Below are 16,614 nucleotides of genomic sequence, written 5' to 3' on the forward strand. Positions count from 1 at the left end.
CTGCTTACCCTCACAGCTGTACAAGCCAGCTTGCATGTAACGGACGATTCATCTTGCAGAGATTTTTGTAACAATGGTATACAATCTACCAATGAAAATTTATTTCCTAGGAATAAGGAAAACAAAAACAATAAAACAACTAAAAGTATTATGAGTCAAAAGAGATATTCGCAAATTAATCCCACCATTACCTGTTGAAACTCTTATACATGCTAGCCAATTTTCCACATCAAAACGAGATTTACTGAGAATAGAATAAATTATTGTTCCACATAAAATGGCTGTTGCTCCTCTAATCTGGGGATCTCCGTGGTCAATATAATTCAAAATATCCTTTACATATTCCTCTTCTAGAACAAGAAGTTAAAAACACAGAAAAAAGTTTGATTATAAACCTTCTTGATGTTCTGACAGTGTCTATGAAAATCAACTATATGAAAGCTACATTCATATGTTTAAGAGCAACTCAGAAAAGTAGGTATAAATCTATGCATATGCTTCTTAGTTACAATAAAACCAAAATATAAAATATAACTTTATTAATTTAACACTTGGAGCACACTGGAATGGAAATTCCAGTGAATCTGGGAAAAGGTCAAACATTTATAGTACAGTGGTGCCTCACATTACGACATTAATTCGTTCCAGTGAAAACGCTGTAGAACGAAAACGTCGTAAAGCGAAAATAAAAAAGCCATTGAAACGCATTAAAACCTGGTTAATGTGTTCCAATCGGCTAAGAACTCACCGTCCAGCGAAGATCCTCCATAGGAGCGGCCATTTTCGGGTGCCTGTGCAGCGAAAAATGGCTCCTAAACACAGCGGGGAGCCATTTTGAGCACCCGGCGGTCATTTTGAAACCCCAATGATCAGCTGTTTTGATTGCTGGGAAGCGAAAATCGGTTCCCGAAACAGGGAACCTATCATTGCACAGCGAAATTCCCCCATTCAAAACGTCATTTTGCTATCGCAAAAAACTCGCCGTAATGCGGATTCATAGTTAAACGGAGTGCCAGTCTTGCGAGGCACCACTGTATATAGCTCCATACAACACACAGCTCACACAGTTGGGACTGAGCATGAAGCAGTAATAACTCCATTCTGCTGGGGAAAACCTATACTGTTCTGTTGCTAAGGGAGAAAAAGGAATCAGCTGCCATTATACTTAATATGTTATCCTATCCTTCATTGGATGTTGCAGGGAAGCAAAAAAGGCTGTAAGGAACTTCATTCTGAGCCACAGTTGAACAGGAAATCATGAATTCATGATTTTACATCAAGAGAAACATACAATACATAGAAGAGGCTAACTTTATGTGTGGTGAAGAAGAAAAATCCTTCTAGATACTGAAGAACATTATGTTCCTTCTCTTACTATGAAGTGAGAAGAACAGGCAAAAACTGACAGTTTCACTTTAACTACCCTGTTTCCCCGGAAATAAGACCTAACCTGAAAATAAGCCCTAATATGATTTTTCAGGATGCTCGTAATATAAGCCCTACCCCCCAAAAAAGCCCTAGTTAAGTGAAACCCCACCGTCCACCATTATGCAGCAACCAGAAGAAGATGACATGACAGTAAAATAAAACATCCCCCGAAAATAAAGCCTAATGTGTTTTTTGGAGCAAAAATTAATATAAGACCCTGTCTTAGTTTTGGGGAAACATGGTATGAACAGATAGCTGGCTAAGCTATGTGGTAATTTCTGAAGTAATGAAAAATGTTTAAAAACAAGTTGTTCACAAAAGAAACAAGAAAGCAATGTAAAGCTCAACATACCACACTCTTCTTTGGTGACTTCACAAGACATTTTATACAGTCTGCTGAAGAAAGCTTCAGGATGGAGTGCAACAGCTGCTCCTACACAGCTTATAGCTAAAGCTTTTACACTTACTCTTACATCTTTATCGGGGACTAAGACTAAATAAAAAAGATAAAAGTAATAAAGTACAATTCATTTCATTATATAACACAAACATCCACATGTTTAGTCAATAGTTAATTTAATACTTTCAACCTAAATAACAAAAACTGTTGTAATGAAATATGAGTAGTATGAAAACTAATAAACACATATCAGAAACAGTATTTCCACTTTAGAATTAAACAGAGTAAATAAGAACCCATGCCAGAACTAGCAATGAGCAAAATTAGGAATTCTGCTCCAGAAAATATTCCATTGACAATCCAAGTATTACGCAGGTGTCTGTCCAATGCCAAGACAAGGGCTTCACTAGGTCTCTTCTTAGTCTCACTGTATACCTAAGATGTTTTCACATTCTGCCAGATTTCATGCATCTTAGCAAAGAATAGAGCCTGCATAATAGAAAGTAAGCAATCCTGCCCCAGTCAAGTCTTGCATCCAATTCCCCCTGATCACCCTACAGGTTTTCTCATGGCTCTTGGCTCCAGAACATGCCAATGATATTATCAGCATGGACATTCACTTCACAACCTAAGCACATTAAAATAAACTTGCCATAGGTTACAATCAATGTTACCTCTAATTTCCAGCCCCACTGAGATGGGGCTCTGCCCCTCTTGTATGCAACGTTCCCCCCCCGTGCCCACTTGATTTCCCCCCCCCATGCAGGATTCCATCACAATTGTAACCAAAGGGACTGAAAACGATCACTGTCGGTGTATGGAGGAGGAGGAAGGCTGTGTGGAAAAGGGCAGAATTGTGTGTGCAACTGTGCAACCTAGAGCAGGGGTCATCAACCCCCGGTCCACGGCCCACTGCACGTCCGCTGGCTTGCTGGAACTGGGCTGCAGACACGGATCTCTGCCCCCCACTCAGGGGGGCGTGTCACCCTCATAGGAGGGCGTGTCTCACTTGCTTGTGGTAACCGTTCCCCCAATGCCCCTTGTAGGGCAGCCTGAATGGGAAGTGCCAATGGCCGGCCATGGGGCTCAGCACCACCCCACCCAGGGCAAGCGGATGGGCAGGAGCGTGCACCAGCATTCCTACTGCTTCCTGCCTGGCCAACCCTTCCCGGGAAGAGGTGGTCCGGGCTGGATCGCATAGGACGCTGATGCTCGTCCGCAGAACTTCCGCCTTCTGGGGCCTCCCGTTGGAGCTTCACTCCCACCCTTGTGGTAGTGGCACAGCCACCCACCCACACCGAAGTGAGGCTGGGCCGCCACTGCCCTGAAGAAGGAAGGATGGACCGATAGGCAGACGGACGGGCAAGTGAGCGACACAGGGGCGGAAGGCAGAGATAAGCCCCATCCTTGGGTTCCCCCCCCCCCGTGTCACCATCCCTGGGAAGAGGAGCCCGGTGCACCCCGCCCCGTTGCCCTGGGACCCCTGGCAGAGTGGGAAGAGGAGGCGAGCGGGAATCCCTGCATGTCAGCCCGATCCTGTGCCCACCTCCCATTCAGCGCAGTCGCCTCCCCCCTCCACTCTCCCCGGGCAGTCCTTCCACCCACAGGCCGTGCCATGCTGGCCCTTCCGGGAGAGAGCCTGGGTAGGATAGGGAGAGGTGGCAACGGCAGCTGGGGGCCCCTTTCAGAGATTGGAGGTGGCCGGAGGCTGGTAGCGCTGGCCTCTCGGGACCTTGGCTGGGCAAGAGGCCACACAGGCAGACACGGCGGGTGGCCAAGGGCGCAGCTTGGCAAGGCATCCCTGCTGCTGCGGGAGGGGGTGGCAGTGGCAGCATCCAGGGCACCAACAGCTCCTCGGGCACAACACCGCCACCCCCTCTACCCCTACTGCTACTACGACTACTGCTACTCCTGAGGTGGTGCAAGGCAGGATCTGTGTCCTGGATTTAAAACCTCCCTGGGCCTAGCCTGGAAAGGTGGGCTGGGTGCCCCGGTTGCCTCTGGTAGTTGCCAACAAGCTGCGCCAGGCACGCCTGGCACAAGCCACCAGGTCTTCATTAGCCCTCCCTCCTCTTCCTCCTCCTGCCCCCCATTAAGAGGGTGATGGGACGGGCTGAGGGGAGCATCAGGAGGAGGAGACCCAGCCACCTCTGGAAAAGGACCCCCCACCCCGTCTCCACTCCGGAACTGTGCAGGGATTTGTTTGGACATGGAGGAAGGTGCGCCTCGACGGCTGCAGGCTGGCAGGGAAGGGGGAGTGGGGGACACCTGCACGCTGGCACACATTGGAGGGTCAGTTCCTTCTCTCCCCCCCCTTCAAAAAGCAGGGAAGAAAAGGTGGTCCCCGGGAGGCTGAGGAGGCTTGGCTGATCTGTTCCAGTAAGGTGCTACTTTTAAAAAAAGTTTTGGGTGGCTTTTGTTTTGTTGGGGGGGTATTGAGGGTCAGTGTTGTTTTGTTTTTTGTTGGGTTTTTTTTGCAGTCCCAGCATTGTGTGAAGAAGTACTCTTTTTATCTTTCCTGAATCTCAGTTTTAGTTGATAACTAAAAGACAAACATTTTTTAGCTGTATCGCAAAAGGAATACAGTGGTGCCTCGCATGACGATGTTAATTCGTTCCAAAAAAATCGCTATCGAACGAAAACGTCGTCATGTGATTTTAAAAAGCCCACAGAAATGCATTAAAACCCAATTAATGCATTCCTAGGGGCTTAAAACTCATCGTCCAGCGAAGATTCTCCATAGCGCGGCCATTTTCGCTGCCTGTGCAGCGAGGAATCCGTGCCAGAAAACAGCGGGCAGCCATGTTTTTCACCCGGCGGCCATTTTGAAACTGCTGATCAGCCGGCCAAAACTCATTGTTACATACAGCACTGATGTTACCTGTCTGTCATGGGTTTGGAGGGAAAGTTCCATCCTATGGGGAGTGGAAGGCGGGACATCAGGAGGAGGGGCTGTACTGTATATATATGTGAAGCCTGTGTGGTGAAGTTTAGGAGACGCTGGGATGTGAAGAAGCAGCAGCTGGGAAGAAGAAGCTGGTGTGGGAGTCTGTGTGTCAGACAGGGTACTACTGTGTGTCAGAGTACCAACCTGATAGGTTCAGGTGTCTGTTGGTTAGCCAGAACTGATAGGTTCAGGGTCTGTGCTTCAAGTTAAGTGTTCTGTGTGAACCAAACTGTATGCATGTATGAATGAGACTAAGCCACGTTACTATATCTTATTCACCTGATCATTTTATTTTCCCTGTGTGTTGTATTTAAATAAACCTTATTCTTTTATTTGTTGAAAATCCATCCCTGGTCTGTGTGACTTCTTATAGGGAATGGTTGGTGGCAGCTTAGTTAACTGTGGCAGATCCCAGTAGGTCTGGGTTTGTCACATTGATTGGTGTCCAGCGTGTGGGATACGACTGGTCCAGTTGTCCAGCGGTCCAGCAAAGCCTTGGCAAGTGTGCCCAGAGCAAGGGGGGTCTAGTCAGGGACAATCTGAGGCGCGTAGGTAATCTTCTAGGTGTACCTCACGGGGAGGTGCGCTAGTGGAAGAACGTGCCAACTGGGGAGACTAGATTAGGGTGCTCTGAGGCAGCCTGTTTTTGGCGGGAAAAAAGCTGAGGCAAAACTGTGTAGTAGAAGTGAGCTAGCTTGCCAGCTGAGAGGCCCAGCAGAGGGGGGTAGACTCAAACTCGCTACTGTTGCAAGTTAAGTGCTGAAGAACAGCAGCAATCTATAGAAAGCTGGTTCTGAGGCAAAAGAGAAAAAAAAGTGGTCGTTTCATTTTGAGGCTTGACTTTTTAAAAGCAGCCTGTTCTGAGGGGGGATTATGCCCTTGACTCGAAGCCAAATGGCAGAAATGGGTGAAGTGAAAGACCCCCAGGTTGACCAAGGTTCTGAGGATGAATTTGGCTCAGTGCAAGGTGACAGCACAGGAGAGCAGAACCCAGAACTTAGAAAATTACTCCTAGCCCAACAGCATGAACTGAGGGTGAGGGAAATGGAGGAAAGATTGGAGAGAGAGAAAATGGCGTTTGAAAGGGAGAGGGAGAGAGAGAAAATTGCTCTGGAAAAAGAAAGGATGGCGTTTGAATTAAGAAAACTGGAACTGATGAACCAGAACAATAATAACAATAGGGATTCTGAGGGAGGCCAATTGTCTAAGGCTGACCTGAAGAAATTCCCTGTGTACCACAAGGGAGATTGTCCTGAGGTGTTCTTTTCCCTAGTGGAAAGAGCGTTTGTGGACTTCTCAGTGAGGGAAACTGAGAAGATGACCATCATGCGATCTTTAATCAGTGGTAGCCTGGCTGAGGTCTATGCCGAGATGCCTGAGGAACTGATGAAAGATTTTGCAGAGTTTAAAAAAACTGGTGTTTGCAAGACATGGGATAAATGCGGAACAGCTGAGGCAAAGATTTAGGTCAATCACCAAAAAGCCAGAGCAGACTTTTACCCAAGTGGGGGCTCAATTGGTGAGGCTGCTTGAGAAATGGCTATCTCAGGAGGGGACAGAGACCTTTCAACAGCTTAAAGATTTGATAGCGCTGGAACAGTTCTATTCAGTCCTGCATGGGGAATTGAAATTCCAGGTGAGGGAAAGGAAACCAAAATCTGTGGTAGAAGCCGCCGAGATCGCAGATTTTATTTCGCAAATAAGAAAGCCCTTGGGTGAGGGGAAATCTGTAGGTAAACCCAAAGAAACCTACAGCAAGTACTCTCAGGGACCGGGGAAAAGCCAGCAAGGGGGAGGGGCCCATGGTGAAGGGAAGCCCTCAGACATGAAACCAAGACCTCAGATTTTGGAGGGAAAACCAAAACAAGATGAGAAAGACTCAAAATACGCCAGAAAATGTTATTTCTGTCAGGGAAAGGGCCATCTAATCTCAGAGTGTGAGAAATTAAAGCAGCTAAAAGGAATTGTGCCTCAGGATTCGAGTGGAACCAAGCCAAAAGCTGTGTTCTGTGTCCAGAAAGAGCAAGGCTCATTGTCACTGAGGGAGCCTGTTGCCATGGCGACTCAATCTGGAACAGCTACATCTGCTGATCAGGCTGAGGAAAATGGTCCTCTTGTAGAAGTCAGGCGCTGCCTGCTGGTGAGAACAGATTCTCAGTTGTTTGAGACAGCAGGGGTGGACGTAGGAATACTTGACCGTCAGTATCGGGGGCTGCGGGACACTTGTTCTCAGGTGACCCTGTGCCATCCAGATATTATTCCTAGGGAATATATAATCCCGAATGAGAGCATAAAGGTAGCAGGGATTGAGGGGCAGATAATCTCACTGCCAGTCGCGGAGGTACCTGTCAACTTTCAAGGCTGGAGGGGAGTTTGGCGGCTAGCGATTTCATCGACTCTGCCAGCAGCCGTGCTCGTGGGAAATGACCTGGCTGAACATGTGAAAAGGGTGCTAGTGATTACACGCTCACAAGCCACCACGGGGACAGTTCAGGGGGGTAATGATGAGCCAGAGACGGAGGCAGGTGGGGGGAGTTCAGAAGCTGTGGTGGAAACCTTAACCACAGACAGCAGATTTGGACAGGAGCAAAAGGCAGACGCCACTCTCCAAAAGTGTTTTGAGCAGGTGACTGACGCCCAGCTAACACCTGAAACCCCAGTGAGATTTCTGGAGAAAAAGGGGATTTTATATAGAGAGACCCTGAGGAATACCTCAAAAGGGGGAGATGGGATCAGAAGTCAGCTGGTGGTACCTGAAAAGTATCGCCCCATGATCTTACAAAGGGGGCACTCTGACATGTTTGCTGCACACTTAGGGGTGAACAAAACACAGCAGAGAATCACACAGAATTTTTACTGGCCTGACATAGGGAAGCAGATCAGGGAGTTCTGTAAACAATGTGATGTGTGTCAAAGGCAGGGGAATAACCGCGACAGGACCAAAGCAAAGTTGTGCCCTTTGCCTGTGATTGACACTCCGTTCAAATGCATAGGGGTGGATATTGTGGGACCTTTGCCCAAGGCCACAAAGAGGGGGAACAGGTTCATTCTCACCATTGTGGACCATGCCACGAGGTACCCTGAAGCCATTCCCTTGACTAACATTGAAACTAACACAGTGGCAGATGCCTTGGTGGGGTATATGTCCAGGATGGGATTTGCCTCAGAAATAATCACAGATTTGGGAGCATCGTTCACATCGAAGCTCATGAAACGCTTATGGCAAATCTGTGGAATTAAGCACAAGGAAACCACTGCCTATCATCCTGAAAGTAATGGGTTAACTGAGAAGTTCAATGGGACTCTAATGCGCATGATTAGGGCTTACTTGGCAGAGAATCCAAACAATTGGGACCAGAAGCTGCAATCCCTTTTGTTTGCTTATCGATCAGTGCCACAAGCCAGTACCGGGTTCAGTCCATTTGAACTTTTATTTGGGAGAAGGGTGAAAGGGCCCCTTGATTTGATCAAACAAAATTGGGAGCAGATCACCCAGGATGACCCACAAGGTGTTGTGACATACATAGACACCTTGATGACTGACCTAAAGAGAAACCTAGAGCTAGCAACAGAGACCCTGCAAGCTCAAAAGGTCAGAAAGAAAGCTTGGGATGACCAGGAAGGCAGGGAGAGGCACTTTAATCCAGGGGAGGAAGTGCTTTGGCCTAGGCCTTGCAGAGGGAACAAACTGCAGCTGGGTAGCCCAGAAGTAAAGTGCTTGGGTCACATAGTAGGGGGAGGAGTGATAAAACCCCTAGAGGCCAAAATGGAAGCAGTTCGTGATTGGCCTAGACCCAACACCAAGAAAAAAGTCAAATCATTTCTTGGGTTGGTGGGCTACTACAGAAAGTTCATCCCGAGGTTTAGCGAGATTGCGGCTCCGCTGACCAATCTGACGAGGAAGACGGCTGATGACCGCATCCCGTGGACCAGCGACTGTGAGGAGGCGTTCCAGAGGTTGAAGCAGGCGCTAATCAACTATCCAGTGCTGCGTGCTCCAGACTTCGACCGGGAGTTCATCATCTACACCGATGCGTCTAACAGCGGGGTAGGAGCAGTTCTGTGCCAGGAGGATGAGAATGGTGACCAGCATCCAGTGTCCTACCTGAGTAGGAAACTTCAAAAAGGTGAGAGACATTTGGCAACCGTGGAGAAGGAGTGTTTGGCCATAGTCTACGCGATCCAGAAGGCCAAGCCTTACATCTGGGGAAGACATTTTACTCTGTGCACTGACCATTCACCACTGCAATGGTTAAAGACAATGAAAACCCACAATAGCAAACTTATGAGGTGGGCTTTAAACCTACAGGACTATGACTTTGAAGTGAAGGGGGTCAGAGGGTCAGTGAACTGTGTTGCTGACGCCTTGTCAAGAAGACCTGAAGAATGAAGACGGCGAAAGAACATGGACTATGTATATATATTGATGACAAAAAGTTAAATGTACCTATTTTTTGAATTTGGTTTGTATGAATAAAGGTAAATTGATGTAATGTATATGGTAAATGTTTAAATGCCTAATTGCTATGGTTAACTTAGAATGTAAGTATAAGTAAGTATGATATGGTATGTATAACTGTTGTTGTGTGTTTTATCCAGGTTGTTTTTTGGGAAAAAGCACCTTAGCTTTCCCCCTACAAAACAACTTATAAAGAGGGGAGGTGTTACATACAGCACTGATGTTACCTGTCTGTCATGGGTTTGGAGGGAAAGTTCCATCCTATGGGGAGTGGAAGGCGGGACATCAGGAGGAGGGGCTGTACTGTATATATATGTGAAGCCTGTGTGGTGAAGTTTAGGAGACGCTGGGATGTGAAGAAGCAGCAGCTGGGAAGAAGAAGCTGGTGTGGGAGTCTGTGTGTCAGACAGGGTACTACTGTGTGTCAGAGTACCAACCTGATAGGTTCAGGTGTCTGTTGGTTAGCCAGAACTGATAGGTTCAGGGTCTGTGCTTCAAGTTAAGTGTTCTGTGTGAACCAAACTGTATGCATGTATGAATGAGACTAAGCCACGTTACTATATCTTATTCACCTGATCATTTTATTTTCCCTGTGTGTTGTATTTAAATAAACCTTATTCTTTTATTTGTTGAAAATCCATCCCTGGTCTGTGTGACTTCTTATAGGGAATGGTTGGTGGCAGCTTAGTTAACTGTGGCAGATCCCAGTAGGTCTGGGTTTGTCACACTCATCACTTTGCAATAATCAGTTAGCGAAACAGGGGACCGATCATCCCATAGGGAACATCGTTTTGCGATCGCTTTTGCGATCGCAAAATCTTCATCGTGGTGCGATTTCGTCATCAAACAAAGCGCTCGTAATGCGAGGCACCACTGTACAAGTTTTTCACTATCCACTTTTCCCATTCCATGCATAATTTTATATACAGTAACAACAGCAACCTATGCTTTATACTCCAGCAACGGCATAATTTGGCATCAAACTTAGCTGAAATGTTATTTAACAGGGGCATGTATATCTACTCCAAATGAAGCTACACTGAACTCTGTAAGACCTATTCCTAGGCAATCAAGTGTAGAGCTGCAACCTGACCTACAGTATGTTCTTATGGTACATATGGGTTGTTGTGGCTAGCAACTCCCATCAGTCTACCTACTTGAACAATGTGAGGGATTATGGGAACTGCACTCCAAAAATATTTGGAGGGCAGCTGTTCTGTCTTAGATATATTAAATTCCCTGCAATTCAGAATTTAAACAACACAATAAAATGAAACAACAAGCTGTTCACTGGTTTAAATAAAAGAGAAAAAAGAAAATGATTAATTTTTACACAATGCCCAATTTTCTTCAACTTACCACCTTTCTCCCCTGTAAGCAGAAAAGAGGCAGACAGGAGGCGAACACAGTGAACTAGCGGAGCAGCATTTTCATCTGTGTAACACCCTATATCCCCTTTAATTCTGGAGAGCTGTTTTCAAAGAAAAATCTAATTATTATGCATGTTTTTGTAACAAACATTGGACTAAAGCAAAACTTTAAAATAGCGCTAGTATTCCCAGAATACTTAATTGTTTTAAAACAGGGGTGAGCGATTCTTTGAATTGCATTTGCCCTAAGCCTTGTCTTCTCACTGCCAGTATAAAATCAAATTTCCTGTAATGCTACCAACTTTTAGCAAAATAGGAATGTCAGTTTAACTTTAAATAAGCAAGATGGGGAACATATCCCAAAAATTGAAGCTTCGCTGTTATGAATGTGGTGAACTCAATGTTAACCTATAGAAAGGCTGGACTTTAGAGCACACCAATCAAGACTATCCAAACTAAGTGTTAGCATATCTCTTCCATATGTGGGATAATCCAAAAAGAGAGGTTACTTACCTGTAACTCTGTTTCTTCAAGTGGTCATCTGTGAATTCACATTAATGGGTTAATCTGTGCTTGCGCAGAGGTCAAACATGCGTTCGCCAGGACCACCGCCCTAGTACATGTGGTCCGCCCATCTGGGCGATTGCCTCAGTTCCCAAACAGCCCACCGCTCTATTAAATGAAACAAACGTGACAGACAGAGGGGAGGACAGGCAGGAAGTGTGAATTCACAGATGATCACTCGAAGAACCAGAGTTACAGGTAAGTAACCTCTCTTTCTTCTTTGTGGTCTCTATGAATGCACACTAATGGATGATTAACAAGCTTACCTGCCAGGAGGAGGGACATCACAGAAGAATAGAAGACAAAACCGCTCATCCAAAGACCGCATCCAACTTGGTGCTGACATCCAAGTGGTATTGAGATGCAAAGGTCAACAAAGTGGATCAGGTAGCAGCTTTGCATATGTCATGAATAGATATGCTTTTGAGAAATGGCATGGAAGTAGCCACTGCTCTAGTGGAATGTGCTTTAACATCAGCAGGCAAAGGCTTTTTAGCGAATTGGTAAGTAAGGCGTATGGTTGTCACAATCCATCACATACGACCCCCTGTGTGGTAAATGTGGGGAAACAAACAGTCTCTTAAACTTACAAAAAGAAGCCGTTCTGGAGACACAGAATGCTAAAGCTCTCCTAACATCCAAGAGATGGAGAGAACGCTTGATGTCTGTGGCAATGGGAAGAAGGTAGGTAAAATGACAGGCTGACGGGTATGAAAATCAGAGACAATCTTTGGGAGAAAGAAGACGTCAGGATAGAGCATAATCTTGTTTGGGTGGAATTGGAGAAACAGAAGGTCAACTCACAGAGCCGCAGGTTCAGACACTCTATGGGCAGAAGTAACAGCTGGAGGCGTTCAGATGAAGTTGCAAGAGGCTCAAAGGGTGGTAGAGTGAGGCGTCGTAGGACAGTGTATAAGGACCACTGTGGTGGTGGAAAAGGCCTGGCTGGTCGCAGGTTGGATACGCCTCTTAGGAATTGTTTTAGAATAGGATGTCTGAAGAATAAGGCAGCAGCAGAGTCTTTTTGGCTGATATGCCACAATTGCTGAGATGTATACTTTAAGCATAGATAAGGAAAGGTGTCGATTGAAGAGATGAGAAAGGAAAGCAAGTAATGCCTGGAGAGTAGTTGGTGTAGTAGGTAGATCCCACTGACAGGCAAAGTTTTGAAAGACAGACCTCTTATACACATAAAGCTGCTTGGTGACAGGTTTCCGAGCATGAGCTAAAATGAAATTTACAGAGGATGGATCCTCCAGGCTGTGAGGTGAAGAGACTGGAGGTTGGGATGGAAGGTTCGTCCTGATGCTAAATGAGGTGAGGGATTGGGGGGAGATGGATGACCTCAGAGGATATCGAGCAGAGCATGGTGAACCAGGGTTGTCTTGGCCACCACGGGGCGATAAGGATGGCATTTGAATGATCTTCGCGGAATTTGACAATGGTCCATAGTAGAAGGTTGCATAGACCAGATGGGCGGGATACAAATCAAATCAAATCAATCACTCCATCAATCAATAAATAAGAGGAATTGGAAGGAAGAGGTAAAGCAAGTGTGAGGTCCACCTTGTCATCAGGGCATCGCCGAGGGAGCCCGGCCTGGTGCCTGCCCTGGAGAAGTACAGGGCGCATTTGGTGCTGTGTGCTGTGGCAAATGTGCTTATTTTGGGATATCCCCACTGGTTGCAGAGCTGGAGGAATATGGAGTCGCCGAATGTACACTCGTGCATCTGAGAGCGAAGCCTGCTGAGAGTATCCACCAGATGGTTGTGCTAAGTGGAAGTATGGACCACTACAGGGAAGATATCATGGTTGATAGTTGAACAGCAAGGTACAGGAGAGGAAGGGAGTGAGTTCCTCCCTGTTTGTTGATTTAATAGAGTGCTGTGGTATTGTCTGTAGTCACCTGCACAGCAGTGCCGATGATGAAAGGCTTGAAAGTGCGGAAAGCTTTGAAGATAGTAAGTAACTCAAGATTGTTGATATGGAGAGTTTTCTCGTAACGAGACTAAGTGGCATGAATGTGTAGGCCCCAGCAATGTGGTGGTAATTTGAACTGTCAGTTGAAGAGGTGCAAAGGGTCTGCCAAATGAAGAGATTGACAAGAGTGGTCCATCACAAAAGCTGGGCTGCGAGTTCGGGGGTGACCTATATAATTTTGGTAGATGGGTTGGACATGGGGTCAAAGAGGGAGAGGTACCAGGCTTGAAGGGAGTGCATTTTCAATCCAGCGTGCTGTATGACCAATGTGGTGGAGATGATGAGGCCGAGAAGACATTGAGCTTGATGGGCAGTTACGAGCGCGTAAGGTTGGAAATCTTGGACAAGACAGTGTATCTTTGTGGCTCGCTCTTGATGCAGGAAAACTCATGCCTTCCATGAGTCAAGAATGGCGCCTATGTGACTCTTTCTGAGGGAGTTAGGATGGATTTGTCCATGTTGACCCTGACGTTGAGATCCGCTAAGAGAGAATGAGTGAGGTTTACGTCATGTAGAGCCTGAGAATGCGATGGGGCTACTAGCAACCAATCATCAATGTACGGGAAAACCAAGATTCCTAGAGTGAGGAGATGAGCTGCTACAGGAGCCATGCAATTTGTAAATACCCATGGGGCAGTGGAAAGTCTGAATGGAAGGGCTTTGAATTTGTAAGTGGTTTGTCCAAGACAAAATTGGAGGAATTTGCCATTATCTTGTCTGATGGTAATATGAAAGTAGGCATCGGCTAGGTCGATGACAGCAAACCAGTTGCATTCTTGCAGTATTGGAAGAATACTGCAAGAAATCACCATGCGAAAACGCCTTTGAAAAATATAGTAATTGAGGTCTCAGAAGTCAAGAATGGAACAAAGTCCTCCATCTCATTTTGGGACCATAAAGTAGTGGGAGAAAAAACCTGGATCGTCGTGTTGTGGAGTGACCGATGATATGGCGTCTTTTGGGAGGAGTGATCTAGGGTGTTTGATGATATAGTTGGAATGATTCTTGGCGGTGGTAAGAAGGCAAACTCTATTGCAAACCGGTGGATATAATAGACAGGACACAAGAATCAGTGGTGATGGATGCCCAAGATCGAAAGTGGGCTGCTAGGTGGGTGGTGGTAAACAGTGAAGGTGAAGTGAGTGGATCTGGGTGATAGGGGAGTCAAAGCTTCTGCTTTATTTTCTTATCAGGGAGTCTAAAGGATTGTCTAGGACGTTGTCGTTGTGTGGCCTATCGAGGTTGGAACGAAGAAGATTGAGGTTAAGTACCATTGTTTCTCTGGGAAAGATTTATATTGATGAAAGGGTTATGGGCGGCACCATTGATATCTCTGGGGTTTGTAGTATGGCTGATTATTTCTCATCTTTTGTAGGTTATCTAAAATTTCATCTTTTTTTTCATCAAATAGGCTGAAACCAACAAAATGTAAGTTTTCAATAAGCATCTGAGAGTCATCAGAGATGTGACCAGAGTAGAGCCAAGTACGTTTCCAGAGGGCCACAGCTGTAGCCATGTGTCTTGATGCGACCTTGATTACATGGTGTGCTGTGATGTGCTCGTCGTGCTAGCGCCATGGCTTCTTGATGAAAAGCGAGGCTGCGGGACTTATAATCTCCAGCCTTATTCCATAGATATCTGTGATAAGCTCCCATGGCTCCCAGATAGTTGGCAGTGTGGAGAGTGAAGGATGCCAGAGAGTAGACTCTGCAGCCAAAGATGTTGAGTTTCCTGCCCTCCTTATGGTTGGGCGTAGCATTAGAGCAATTGCGAGCTCGGTTTTGTGTCGCATCCACAATTACAAAGTTGGGAGGTGGATGTTTAGAAAGAAATTCGGTATTTTCGCCTTGGGTCTTGTATAAGTTCTCGACTCTTTGAGAAATCTGAAGTACAGAGGATGGTTTAGACCCTAGGGTCCCAACCTTTGTTACTCGGATGTTTTTGAACTGCAACTCCCAGAAACCCCAGCCAGCACAGTTGGTGGTGAAGGCTTCTGGGAGTTGCAGTCCACAACTCCTGAGTAAGCCAAGGTTGAGAACCAGTGGTTTAGACCATGGCTTTTAATTAACTTGAGAAGAGAAGGGATGAACCCATACAAAGTGGAGGTGTCTCATTAATGTCTTCATATACTTTATCCGATTCTTTTTTCTTTTTTTAAAATAATTTTATTTCAACTACAAACACATATCTAAAATGCAGTACAGATACCCCACACCCTCCCCCCTTTGAGGACAGGGATTCAGACATCATTACATTCCAGCTTTCCCAAACTCCAGAGAGCACTGTAAAAAAGAAAAAGAAAAACTAAAAAAGACAAAGCCCATCAATCATTTTGCCCTATCTTCAAGTCTGACCCTGGACCCAAGCATGTATTAAGTTCCAACTTTGTTTTGCATAGTCTTTTGGTTGATCTCGTAGCGCTTCTGATAGTGAATCCAGTTCTATAATGTCCAACAGCTTCTTCAGGAGCTCCTCCATTGTAGGTACGTCTTCACTTTTCCATTTTTGGGCCCAGAGTGACCCAGTCTGTTGCCACCCCTAGTTCCTCTAATTCTTGCTTACTTTTTATATTTTGTTCTCTATTAAGTAGTTCTTTGTAAGTTAGCATCATCCGTTTCTGATTCATCACTTTCATCGTAAAGGCTTCTATGGGGGCTACCCATAATGGGGTTTTCTTATATGTTTGTACTCGGAATTTATACCACACTATACCCAATGCTTTCCTTACAATATGTTCCATAAAGTGTGATTGTTCCTTATCCTACCCATACCACACATATACATGCCAACCCTTGCTTAAGTCATGCCCCTCTAATTTCAATAGTCTTTGGTTTACCAGGGTTATCCATTCTTTTATCCATGTCATTGCACACGCCTTATAATATAATAGCCAGTTTGGAAGTCCTACACCTCCCCTTTCTTTCAAGTCCTGTAATAGCTTAAGTTTTATTCTTGGTTTCTTAGTCTTCCATGTAAATTTAGTTGTCAGGCGAACCAGTTCTTTAAAATATTTAAAGTTCAATAATATTGGTAGATTTTGGAAAAGAAATAGTAGTTTAGGCAAAATCATCATCTTTATCGTTGCTATTCTTCCCATCAATGATAGTTGAAGCTTACTCCAATCTTCCAGGTTCTTCGGAATTTCCTTCTGTATTCTGAGGTAATTTTAGGTTACTGGGTTTTTTGATGATGATGACTCCTAAATTTTTTGTACTACTTCAAAATTAATTTCTCTCAGCAGTTTTCCAGCTTCTTCTTTCTTTATGTTTTTAATCATAACTTTTGTTTTTTGATGGTTGATTTGGAGACCTGCTACTTGTCCGTACTCTTCTATGATTCTCAATACTTCCTCTAGGTCTCCCTGAGGATTCTCAAGTATTATTACCAGATCGTCTGCATAGGCTTGTACCTTAAATTCTTCCCCTCTAATTTTTAGACCTTTAACTCTTTCATTAGCTCTTATCTG

General features: G+C 45.3%; 1 protein-coding gene across 3 annotated transcripts in view; it reads right to left on the reverse strand.

The window, feature by feature from the left end:
- HTT (huntingtin) overlaps positions 1-16,614 on the reverse strand; it is a 318,202-nt gene that overhangs the window by 217,214 nt on the left and 84,374 nt on the right. For all 3 annotated transcript variants that reach the window (XM_073000994.2, XM_073000995.2, XM_073000993.2), the window contains 4 exons: positions 10,594-10,705; positions 1,781-1,921; positions 192-350; positions 9-106 (listed from right to left, as the gene is read on the reverse strand). In XM_073000994.2, the coding sequence (XP_072857095.2) occupies positions 9-106; positions 192-350; positions 1,781-1,921; positions 10,594-10,705 (510 nt within the window). The remainder of the gene's footprint in view (positions 1-8; positions 107-191; positions 351-1,780; positions 1,922-10,593; positions 10,706-16,614) is intronic.

This window comes from Pogona vitticeps, chromosome 5, assembly GCF_051106095.1.
Source record: "Pogona vitticeps strain Pit_001003342236 chromosome 5, PviZW2.1, whole genome shotgun sequence".
Taxonomy (NCBI): domain Eukaryota; kingdom Metazoa; phylum Chordata; class Lepidosauria; order Squamata; family Agamidae; genus Pogona; species Pogona vitticeps.